The sequence below is a fragment of the Ooceraea biroi genome, chromosome 2, assembly GCF_003672135.1.
Source record: "Ooceraea biroi isolate clonal line C1 chromosome 2, Obir_v5.4, whole genome shotgun sequence".
In the NCBI taxonomy this organism is placed as follows: domain Eukaryota; kingdom Metazoa; phylum Arthropoda; class Insecta; order Hymenoptera; family Formicidae; genus Ooceraea; species Ooceraea biroi.
Window position 1 is genome coordinate 12,941,228 of NC_039507.1, and position 10,265 is coordinate 12,951,492.

Here is a 10,265-nt window from a genome sequence, read left to right on the forward strand (position 1 = left end):
GGCTCTTTACAAAGGTTTATACATATACAAGGAATCCATATAAAGAAAGGAGTGAACATTTTTTCGAATTTCAATCTCAATACCATGATAAATGAGCAAAACATTTATTCATTCATTTATCATGGTATTGAGATTAAATTCGAAAAAAGTTTTGTATAAACCTTCGTAAGGAGCTCGATTTTGCAATTTGGACCCCAAAAATTGATTAAAAAAATGGAAGTATGAGATTTTATACAACATATTTGTACTTTAGGTGAAACTTAAAAGAAAGTAAATTTCTAGACTTTTTTCAAAAAACTCGCTCTCTAGAAAAGAGAGAGCTGCCGATCCTTTTGAACACAATTATAATCCATTAATTTTCATACTGAGGCCGAAAAACGAAAAGTAAAAACGATTCCATAGTTCATTTTTATTCCGCTACGGGATCCTACTGTCATTCGATCCTGTCGACCACTCGACCCTCGAGATGCATCTCAAATATCTCAATTCCCGGGCAGGCGCGAGTTACGATTGTCGCGTGTAGCGGTTAGGTTCCCCCATGGTATGTACATGAGGTGTAACCGCTAGCTAATGCACGCACGAGAGGACAAGCTTGCGCGAACGCACGTTAGTTTGGAACGGTGTCAATCGATCACCTAGCCAGAAGCGAGAATCATCCTCAACGTGGCAGCCGGCTCGTACGAGTGCGAGTTGCCGCACGAGCGGAGGTTATGGCGAAGTACCTGATACAGATCATCGTGATGGGCACGCAGGTCGTCGGCAAAGCGTTCGCACGTGCGTTGCGCCAGGAAATCGCGGCGAGCCAGGAAGCTGCACGAAGGGCAGGTGGTGGAAGGCAGGGCGCGCAACACGCCGCTGCCAATACCAGAAGCGGGCTCACGCTGGACGAGGCGCTTCGCATCCTCAACGTCGAGCGTCCTGATCAGAAGGAATTGATCGAACAAAACTACAAATATCTCATGGAAGCTAACGACAGATCGAAGGGCGGTTCGTTCTACCTACAGTCGAAGGTTGTCCGTGCCAAGGAACGCATCGACGATGAACTGAGGAACCAAAAGGCCACCGAGACACCACCGTCCTCGCAAACGAGCTCAACGAGTCAAGAAGCTTCCAGGCAGCCATAGGATTTATCTCTAGTCTATTCTAATTCTAGAAGTCTGTACATAACGATGTATATGTGCATCATACTAATAAATAGCAAAATTCGATCATCGAGATCGGAATAACTTTGGCATACACGCACGGACCTAGCTATCGTTCTCTTCTATCGGGTACAAAATTTTCTAGATTTCTAATATATTCTTTTAAAAGCATCAAGTCGATTGTAAGTTCAAACTATGTATTTCGAGCAGAGAGATATACCTATTGTTTAAGATTTTTCTAAGAATAAATACTGAGCAATGATACATAAATTTGCAGCTATTGCATCATGTCACGCAGTGATGTATCCGAGTAAAATGAAAAGAGGGAGACAAAGGTATTCTTATTCATGTATGTATATTCGGCAGATATTATATACAAGTTATCGATATTATACAAGTCTTTGAAGTTGTCGCTCTTATACGACACTTTTCGTTATTAAAACTCTGTATTAAACATCAAAAGCCGGCGCTCTACTTCGTTAAACCAGCTACTTTCGCATCCTGTGGTTCAATCCGATTTTGCGCCTGGCGTATGATCAGTCGCTCTTGGTTGTGACGTACAGACCATAAACTCGGCAAGTGCTTCGGATTCATAGTGATAAGGAAATGCTCCCGCCACATACGCTCCAGTTCAATCAGTCCACCTTCCTGTCGTTGGAAATACTGCACCACCTGTCGCACACGAACCGGACGAGTAGTAAAAGTCACAAAACGAAATAGCGGCTCGACTTCAGAGTCGGATTAAGGGGGGAAGGGGGGACTAAGCCCCGGGCCTCGCTTATTAAGGGGCCTCACCCGAGCATCATTCAAGAATATTTATTTTCCGAATAAATGGGCTTGAAAACCCTTATCCGACCCTGCTCGACTTGAACTTCAAATGAATACCTTTAATCCGTGCGGCTGATATTTGCACTGATTAAGCGGCTGTTGGATCAGCGTGGACTTCAGCTGCTCGTTCAGGGTACTCAGTAGATCTGGCGTGATCTTCTGTTTCCCCGTGTATTCCAGTACGAAATTCTCGAACTCCTCGCGTCGCCCCGAAGGGAGTGATACTGTATCATTCAACGCCTTGACGGCTGAATGCAGTTTCCGATAGTTGTTGACGTATTTGTCTCGCACGTGGGAGAGCGGCCCAATCAACGGTGCATCGCACATGTCTGCTAGCTTTCTTCTGAGCTGCAGATCATGGCTGTTACTAATCTCATGGCAAGGTGGGCACAGTAGCAGCACATCGTGAGACTGATGTGCCTTCATCACCACTGAAAACAGATGCCCAATACTTTTAGTTACGAGTACAAGTAAAATGGAAATAAATAAATAATGAGTGACTAGTCAATTATACGCTTTCTTTGAATTGACTTACGTGGGAAATATTTGCGATACTCCCGCGGCACGACATTTTTTCGAATGAATTTATCGGTGCATCCGCAGACTACGCACTGATTGACCTTCACTTGCGTGTAGTACTGGCCGACTTCGCCCAAGGCTCGGCCAGACGGCTCGAAATTTAATCTCACTGTAAATGGTTCTGTCGACACAAGCTCGCCCAATTTCTTCGTGATGTACCACTCGGCTTTCTTGCGGTCGCAGGTACACAATATATCTCCATCAGGCGCTTGCAGGTAACAATTATGATACAACGGTTTGATCCTTGTCGGTATTGAATTCTTTCGTTCGATATTGCTATTATTGTTCTTATCGGTTATCGGTGACCTTTTGACAACATTTGGAATGTTGTTACATGTATTGTCCGTACTTGGTGATCGTTGAGCCCTGTACCTTAAAAACAAAACGAGATATCCTTGTACATTTTAAACGTGCACAGATTATTATAAACTTATAAAATGCAATGACTCGTCGGTTTTTGTACCTCGTATCAACTACTCCAGCAGGCAGGCCGTGAACCCGCACGTTTACATCACTATTCAACATATTACATAAATAAATCCCTAATCTTTGCCATAATGAATACTTTTGCATCTCTTTCTGCCTTATCTGCAAACAAATATTCAAAGGTGAAGAGTATAGCGTGCAATTCTTACGGCAAAACCGTATGAAGAAACAGATACTTGGTTAATCTCCTTACTTTGTGATAAATGATAACAGATGCAAGTGCATCACAAGCGGCGTACGCCACTTGTTCGTCGGAGAGAGTGCCAACGTCCCAATCCCCGCATCTCACTTCTACTATTTTGTCCATCTCAATGTTAAGATACTCTAAACTCATGGCAGCTAAGCTTTTTCGGCTCGGTAGACGGAGGGTCTCGGATAGATTTCTCAAATCGAGAGTACCACTGACTCTGCAACCATAATCCTTGACAATCTTCTGTCCATCTTCGAACGAAGCTATCCCAACTTTGAGAATCTGCTTACTAGCCAGCAGTTCCTGCAAAACAAAAAGTGCAATAATTATTGAAGGATCACCTCGTTAGTTTCGTACGTTATTTGTAACTGCATATTTTTCAACCGCAAAATGCAACTACTCGTACCTTTAGTTTAGGCGGAACATATCCGATTTTCCCAAGGCGGAATAGAGCAACTACTCCATTGTAAGTGGCCAACTGTAATAGGGAAACGGGTCCTTCCTTGACCCATTCGCAATCAAAACCCAATACGCCACCGGATAGATTACTAAGAAGAAAAATGTACACAAATTAGTAACTTTTTTACATAATATAAAATAAAGAAGTATGCAAGCATAATATTTCTGGTAACATTTTGCAAAGTAGATTTTGAAGCTGATGCAGCAGCATATATTATAAAAGTACTATTATTTTTATATGGAAGTGAATAATACAAATTTATAATATATGCTAAAAATAGTCTAAAAGGATAAAAGTTTATGTTATCATTTCGAATTTAAGTTACAAAGTCTCCAATTACAGTAATAATTATATTAAATAATATCGATCAGAATTTTATGTGCTAGGCATGGTAATATCTGTACAAGTAGAGCCTTCTTCATACTTTCAAGGACATCTTAGATGTATCCTCTTTCATACACAAGGAGAGGCTCACTCTGGTATTGAGTGAGACCATCCCCAAAAAAATGTAAACAATACTTGAGAGAACGGCCGTTTCCATCATATTATTGGAAGTTATACAAGAAACGGCAACGTATATCCATACTTGATGCTCATAGAAATTATTATAGAAAATATTATAGGAAGAAACATTAGAAAATGATAAAGAAACTAAGATAAATAATATGAGATAAAGAAATAAATTAGGACAAACACTTATTCGACAGAATGAAGATAGAATCTCCACTGCGCTTACCAGCGAATACGTTGTACGGCGTAATCGCATTTCTCTGGAGAGTCCGCCAGGATGATCTTGTCCAATATAAGCTTAACTCCGTTTTTGTCGTCGTTTTCCTTATCATTATTAGTATTATTACTATTATTAACAGTATTCTCGCGTTTAACTTTACATTTGCCGTTATCCCTGCTGCTATCTCGACTCTTTAGATTTTTGTACAGATGTTTTACGCTACGAAGCACGTTGTTGCGATACTTCGAAGCTAGAAAGACGAGCCCCACAGTCACGCAAACGAGAAACATGTTGTTACGTGCGGGAACCATTAATCAACGAGGAAACACTTGAGACACGTGAAATTCGATTAAAATTAAAAATTGTATATACAATTCCTTCTCGTTATCATACACAATATATATATATACACACACGAGCGATTCGTTCAAGTTCAAGAAATTTACAAACAATTATGATGAGATCAATTTGGCTAATAAGCTAAGCTAGGAAGCAACTTATCAATCACAGCGTAATAAACATTTATAAAAAATTCACATAGATTATAAATCACGCGGAACGTTCGGCATGATAAATCTACGAATATTTGAAATAGTGGTCGCGCCTGCCCGAAGCTTCGTATAAAATAATCATCTCGGTGACCAGCTCCGATCCATGAAAATTCAACGAACGAGGCTCAACGGACCCCGTAACGACGATAGCGACTAGCGCACCGACTACAGGTATCACGGACTGTCACGAATAACTGCGGGACGATTCTTCTGCCGCGCACTTCATCTGCCATTTAGCATCGTACGAATCAACGTCACTATTTTTTGCCCGCTACCGAAAATCGATCTCTGCCAATCGATACTCGCGATCAAAGCAAAAGCACTGAACAATAACACTGAATGGAACCGCTAGCTAAGATAATCGTTAGCCAATCAAATGGCTGATATACGAATACCGCCCCGTGACTGCTCCGTCGACTTCGACATTTCTTTTCGATGTATCGAATGCGACGTGATTGGTCAGGTGGTTAACGAGTGATGCGTGCGCCACATCTCGTTCTCCCGCGGTTCGCGCGACGCGCAGGTTCACATAACCTATTTCCTATAGCAGTTTCTCATCTACATCGCCCGTGAATTTACAATCTTACATCCCGTTTCTGCGCGTCAACTGCGGCGAGATTGAAGTTTTGCTTTTAGGTTATATGCTATTTATACAACATAATCCTGTGCTAATGAGTTAGTATTGTGTTATCGTACGTGCGCGCGAGTCCTCGTCGTAGTATGATGATAACCTGCGCGGCCAGCGGCTGTCCCTCCACTCAGACCACGAAGATAGACGGCAATCTAATCTCGTTTTTTGCGTTTCCAGAGGACGATCTGTCAGTATCCTCTATATCCCCGCTGTTCAATGCTGATTAGCGATTGCTCAATCTTCCTGTGCTGAATTTTAGGAGGAAGAATCAATGGCTTCACAATTGCAATTTGGCGTCGGGTATCGTTAGCGAAAGGGAATCTTGTGGGTTACACTTGTGCGAGCTGCACTTTGAAAAAGTAAACTTTACCGCGTCCCGAGACTTGAAGTCAAACGCCGTTCCTACCCTGTTCGGTAGAATAGAAGGTTTGCAGGCCTAGCTAGAAATTTACGTTCCCCTAAGGATTTTCTACAATTATCTTAATATTCTACAGAATATTCATAATTCTTGGAATTGTTTGACATTGATGATCTTCATAAGATTTCTTTATTATTTTATCCTGCTTCAATGAAGACAGGTTAGGTTTTAAGTAATAATCGAAATAATCAGTAATTGAAAATTGTTTACAGTAATTTATTTGTAAATATGTGATATGTTATTGGCTTCTAGCATATGGCTATTTCAAAGCTAATTTTATCCTGCTTCTGCATGAGATTAAAATCTTTATAGCTTTGTAACATTGCAATAACGTACATATCTCTTTGTAGAGCCTCCAAAGAAGCGTAAACTCGAGAATGTAGTGCAAACTGTACCAGCAAAGGCACCACCGTTCAAGCAGAAAAAGATAGACGAACACTCGCATACCTTAGTGACGCCACCACAGAGCCCATTTATGCAACTCACAGATAATGTAGATGATTAATCCATCACTTCAGCAACGTTGCTAACGTACAACACTGAATAACTGACAATCTGTATATTACATTGCAGGCTGAAGATCCGACTAGTGGAATTAAAGATGTATCCGTCGATCATGCGGTAGCTATGAACGGTTCTATGACGTCGAGTTCCATAACGAGTCTTCAGATGCATACGAAGACGTATCGTCTGATGATACAGATCGACAAGATGCGAAGCAAACCGGGCCCAAAGTGCAAGAAGCTAGTGCCTTTGATAATGCTCAATAACGACGCGAAGCACCTCACGATGAACATGCACGAGATCGTGAGGAAGGATCAGCCACCTTTGCAGAAACTGGTTAAGAGGGCCTGTGCCAAGGGTAGTTGTAGACTGAAGGAATGTATATTTGGTTCGCGACCGGCGCTCCAATGCGAACTATGTGATAAATATTACGTTACGAAGAGAAAGGAGGACAAGAGCTACTCTTGCTCGATATGTTCCAAGACTTTCCTGAATTCGCAGTTGTTATACGTCCACGTTAGGAAGCACTTTATCTGCGACATATGCCAGACGGAGTGTAGCTCGCAGATGACGTACGACAAGCACGTGAGGTTGCACGTTAGCACTGATCCGTTGTATCCGTACAAGTGTCACCAGTGTGCCAAGATATTCGATCTGAAGGAGAGCGTCAAGCAGCACTGCTCGACGGAGCACCCGAAAATCAAGCTTCAAACCACCACTGTTCAAATTACTCCCTCTTCTGTAGCTACCAAGGTCCGCCAACAGAGCGAGTATCGATGCGTCAACTGTAACATCAGTTTCCAGCACGACCAAAGCTACAGGTAAGCGACAGTGAATACGAATATCATACAAAATGCTTTAGAAATGTGTTTATGAAATACAAAACCATCATCTTGCTCTGCAATGATGAAAACTTGTTACAGGAATCACATGAGCGCTCACAAGAGGAAAGAAAGCTTGAGATGTAACATCGGCGAGACGAATAACATAATCCCAGTGCCGAATCCGTTAACTGGCAGCCAGATAGGCATACTGCAAGCGGTGAAGTTCAGCTGTCGGGTGTGCTCGAAGGAATTCGACAACGTCGGGGAAGTCGACGTGCACACGAGGACCCACCTGGAGGACGCCGAGGAAGGCCTCAACTGCAAAATCTGCAAGCAATCGTTCAAGACCAACGCGGCATTCAGCGAGCACCTGAAGCATCACCTGTCGCGCGCGCATCCTTGTCCAATCTGTTCAAAAGCCTTCATTAACGGAACCACATTACAGATACACCTAAAAACGCACCCCGAGTCGTAGGTCCCCGCGATAGATCGTACGTTTTTACTTTGGCCCTTGCGATGGACGTTCTGTTATTTTTTTCAAGAAACTCGTGTGAAATACAATGTTCGAGTAAGTGTTACCGAGTCTTGTATAGCCGGTACGGTCGGTATCTCAATCAAACATAAGCCTGTGTATATTATGTAGAAAATCGTATGCCACTTTTATAGCCACGATGGTAAACGAGTGACAGTCGTATAATATTTGAAAATCGTTAACTTCTCAAATTTACATTTTTTTTAAAGTAGAATCATACTTCGTTCTAATTGTTCTTCTATCAATTAAATTAGTTATTATTATTATTATTAGTTTATATTCAAGCATTGATTTCATTAGGATAGATAGTTTTTTGTTAGTATGTATGCAATATGTATGTATACAATTCCTTTGTAAACAGCGTCCTTTTATTACGATGTCATTGCTACGTATCATAAACTTTTTGGATATGTTAATTGCATACGCACGTGAAAGCAATAAATTTCTAGTAAATTTGATTTCCTTTATGTAAACTTGGAAAGATAATTTTAATTATGCCAACAAAACGAAATATCTAGAAGACATTTTGTAAATATTAAGTCTATACGTGTGAAACTTGGGAAATTCCACAGCTTCGTATAGTCATATTGATATTTTTATTATGTGTGCGTTCTATAAAAAGGAACCAGAAAAAGAGGGTAGCATACGTACTATACTATTCAATTTATAAATACAGAAATAAACATTTTCCTAATATATATCTGTGGCTATTAATACCTCCGAACATAGTTCTATTAAAAATAGATCAAAAGTTTTGTTATCTGCTGAATTGGAGTTTTTTTTTATATGTATAGAGTTTAAGAAAAATTGTATATTTATTTTATAAACTTCTCTAGACTAACATACTTGAAAAGCACTTCCCGAAAAAGTTTTTACTAAAATAATAATTGATTTAAGTTAATAGAAATTGAATAAATAAAATTTCATTATGATCTTATTCATCGACATTTTCACAGTTTTAATGAGTCATATATGTAGACAAGATAAATCCAAACGTGTAAGTAAAAGTGAAAATATATCTTGTCAAAGTTTATCTTAAGCGCAAAAAGCGCTATATATAGTATTACAGATTCTGTTTTTACTTCTTGTATCTTCAAGATGCGGTAACATGTCATATAAATAGATGGAGATTAAAACGAGCTCTCAAGAGCTCACTTCCTGAAATTGAATTCACAATCCGCAAAATAAGGGATTAAAGTTAAATCTGGGAAATTAAAATTATCTTGTTTAACGTCCAAACATCTCCTCTTTTTTTCTTTAAGAAATAAAATTCCATACATAATTCTGTCTATACGCAGAGAATATATATAATACAATATCCAAACCAAATTAATGTAAACTAAACAGGTAAAGTTTTTAATTTCAACTTTTATTGAATTAAGGTATTGAAGAAATGAAGTTTTATCGCGTCTACTTAAATATCTTATAGTTATCTCAAGCGGTCGCGTTTTACGGATTGAACATTCCTAATTCGCCTATTTTTCGCAGGGAATGCTCGTCGGGGTAACAAGTGTGAGCGTGATGGACCTGGAGATACGAGCATACGAATGAATGAACGGATGAATGAGCGAACGGATGACGATAATAGTGTCCTTTGAGAGATGCCGCGGTGCTCTCGTGAAACGCGCGCAGAATGATCCTGATTTTCACAACGAAAGGAACGTCCAGAAGTCACCGGCTTACACCGGCACGAACCGGGCACCTGGGAGAAGGGGAACCGCCTCCAAGGCCGACAGCTAAAAGACGCCGACAGCGACGACCCGCTGCGGAACAATCGCGCCGATGTTCACGGGTCACCCACTGTCAACGGGGACCACTTCAAACGTAGCCGGCCTCAATGTGTTTATTTGGCCAACGTCAAATTTACTCGTGGCAAAGGGGAGCCCGAATCGATACGCCGTGCCGCCACGGGCACACACCGCACTTCGCTGCCCTGTTTTTGTATTGGGAGACACAGATCCGATCGTTTTGTGCGGAGAATCGCGTCACCGGCGGGGCGAGGCGTGGCTTGTGTAAGCCCGTTGTAAGCTCTTGACTTTTCGAGCTTAAGTCGAGGACGCTCCGATAATCCGATTGCCGCCGACTAAATTGTGGTAAAAATTGAAAGTGCTCGATGTTCAACGAATACGAGTTTCTCTTCTTCTGTGGGAGGCTGTGTAAGATTAGTGCACACATGGGACACGCGGAACGCAATGTTTCTTACTTCCCAGCAAACACAGTCATATAACAATGATATTGCCATAATATAACAGAATGTAACACGCAATATAACATGTTCGTTACATGTAACGTATATGTTAGTTGTAATTTCCCACTCAAACGAAATTGCAGTAATATAACAATAATATAACGTGTTACTAAAATGTTATTTAAATGTTATATAAATGGAA

The 10,265-nt window shown here is 40.8% G+C and overlaps 3 protein-coding genes across 6 annotated transcripts; 2 read left to right on the plus strand and 1 right to left on the minus strand.

Annotated features, from left to right (window-relative positions):
- The first annotated feature begins 473 nt into the window (after positions 1-473).
- Positions 474-1,219, plus strand: LOC105278937 (mitochondrial import inner membrane translocase subunit Tim16). The gene has a single exon (XM_011338402.3). The coding sequence runs from the start codon at positions 711-713 to the stop codon at positions 1,122-1,124; it is 414 nt and encodes a 137-aa protein (XP_011336704.1). The 5' UTR covers positions 474-710; the 3' UTR covers positions 1,125-1,219.
- A 264-nt stretch (positions 1,220-1,483) lies between these two features.
- LOC105278934 (exonuclease 3'-5' domain-containing protein 2) lies at positions 1,484-4,726 on the minus strand. The gene is made up of 7 exons (XM_011338397.3): positions 4,422-4,726; positions 3,632-3,773; positions 3,229-3,528; positions 3,013-3,137; positions 2,506-2,921; positions 2,028-2,401; positions 1,484-1,814 (listed from the first exon to the last, which is right to left on the minus strand). Exons 1-7 carry the CDS (start codon positions 4,724-4,726, stop codon positions 1,614-1,616), a joined length of 1,863 nt encoding a protein of 620 aa, XP_011336699.2. The 3' UTR covers positions 1,484-1,613.
- Positions 4,727-5,462: 736 nt separating this feature from the next.
- On the plus strand, positions 5,463-8,573 carry LOC105278935 (zinc finger protein 699). 4 transcript variants are annotated; one of them, XM_011338399.3, is made up of 6 exons: positions 5,463-5,641; positions 5,775-5,784; positions 5,857-6,023; positions 6,366-6,508; positions 6,589-7,340; positions 7,443-8,573. In XM_011338399.3, exons 1-6 carry the CDS (start codon positions 5,608-5,610, stop codon positions 7,816-7,818), a joined length of 1,482 nt encoding a protein of 493 aa, XP_011336701.2. In that variant the 5' UTR covers positions 5,463-5,607; the 3' UTR covers positions 7,819-8,573. The 4 variants fall into 4 exon arrangements, with proteins under 4 accessions (XP_011336701.2, XP_011336702.1, XP_011336700.2 ...); XM_011338398.3 differs by having other exon boundaries at positions 5,464-5,784; XM_011338401.3 differs by lacking the exons at positions 5,463-5,641; positions 5,775-5,784 and adding an exon at positions 6,092-6,175 and having other exon boundaries at positions 6,006-6,023.
- Positions 8,574-10,265: the final 1,692 nt, after the last annotated feature.

What these genes read in the sequence shown, in the direction of transcription:
- LOC105278937 (XM_011338402.3), top strand. Translation starts at nt 711, where the DNA reads ATGGCGAAGTACCTGATACAGATCATCGTGATGGGCACGCAGGTCGTC.
- LOC105278934 (XM_011338397.3), bottom strand. Translation starts at nt 4,726, where the DNA reads ATGGTTCCCGCACGTAACAACATGTTTCTCGTTTGCGTGACTGTGGGG. An exon ending in GCCGTACAACGTATTCGCTG is followed by an intron (nt 3,774 to 4,421) that starts GTAAGCGCAGTG and finishes TTTTCTTCTTAG; the next exon opens with TAATCTATCCGGTGGCGTAT. An exon ending in ATCAGCCGCACGGATTAAAG is followed by an intron (nt 1,815 to 2,027) that starts GTATTCATTTGA and finishes CGTGTGCGACAG; the next exon opens with GTGGTGCAGTATTTCCAACG.
- LOC105278935 (XM_011338398.3), top strand. Translation starts at nt 5,687, where the DNA reads ATGATGATAACCTGCGCGGCCAGCGGCTGTCCCTCCACTCAGACCACG. An exon ending in TTATGCAACTCACAGATAAT is followed by an intron (nt 6,509 to 6,588) that starts GTAGATGATTAA and finishes ATTACATTGCAG; the next exon opens with GCTGAAGATCCGACTAGTGG. An exon ending in CAGCACGACCAAAGCTACAG is followed by an intron (nt 7,341 to 7,442) that starts GTAAGCGACAGT and finishes AACTTGTTACAG; the next exon opens with GAATCACATGAGCGCTCACA.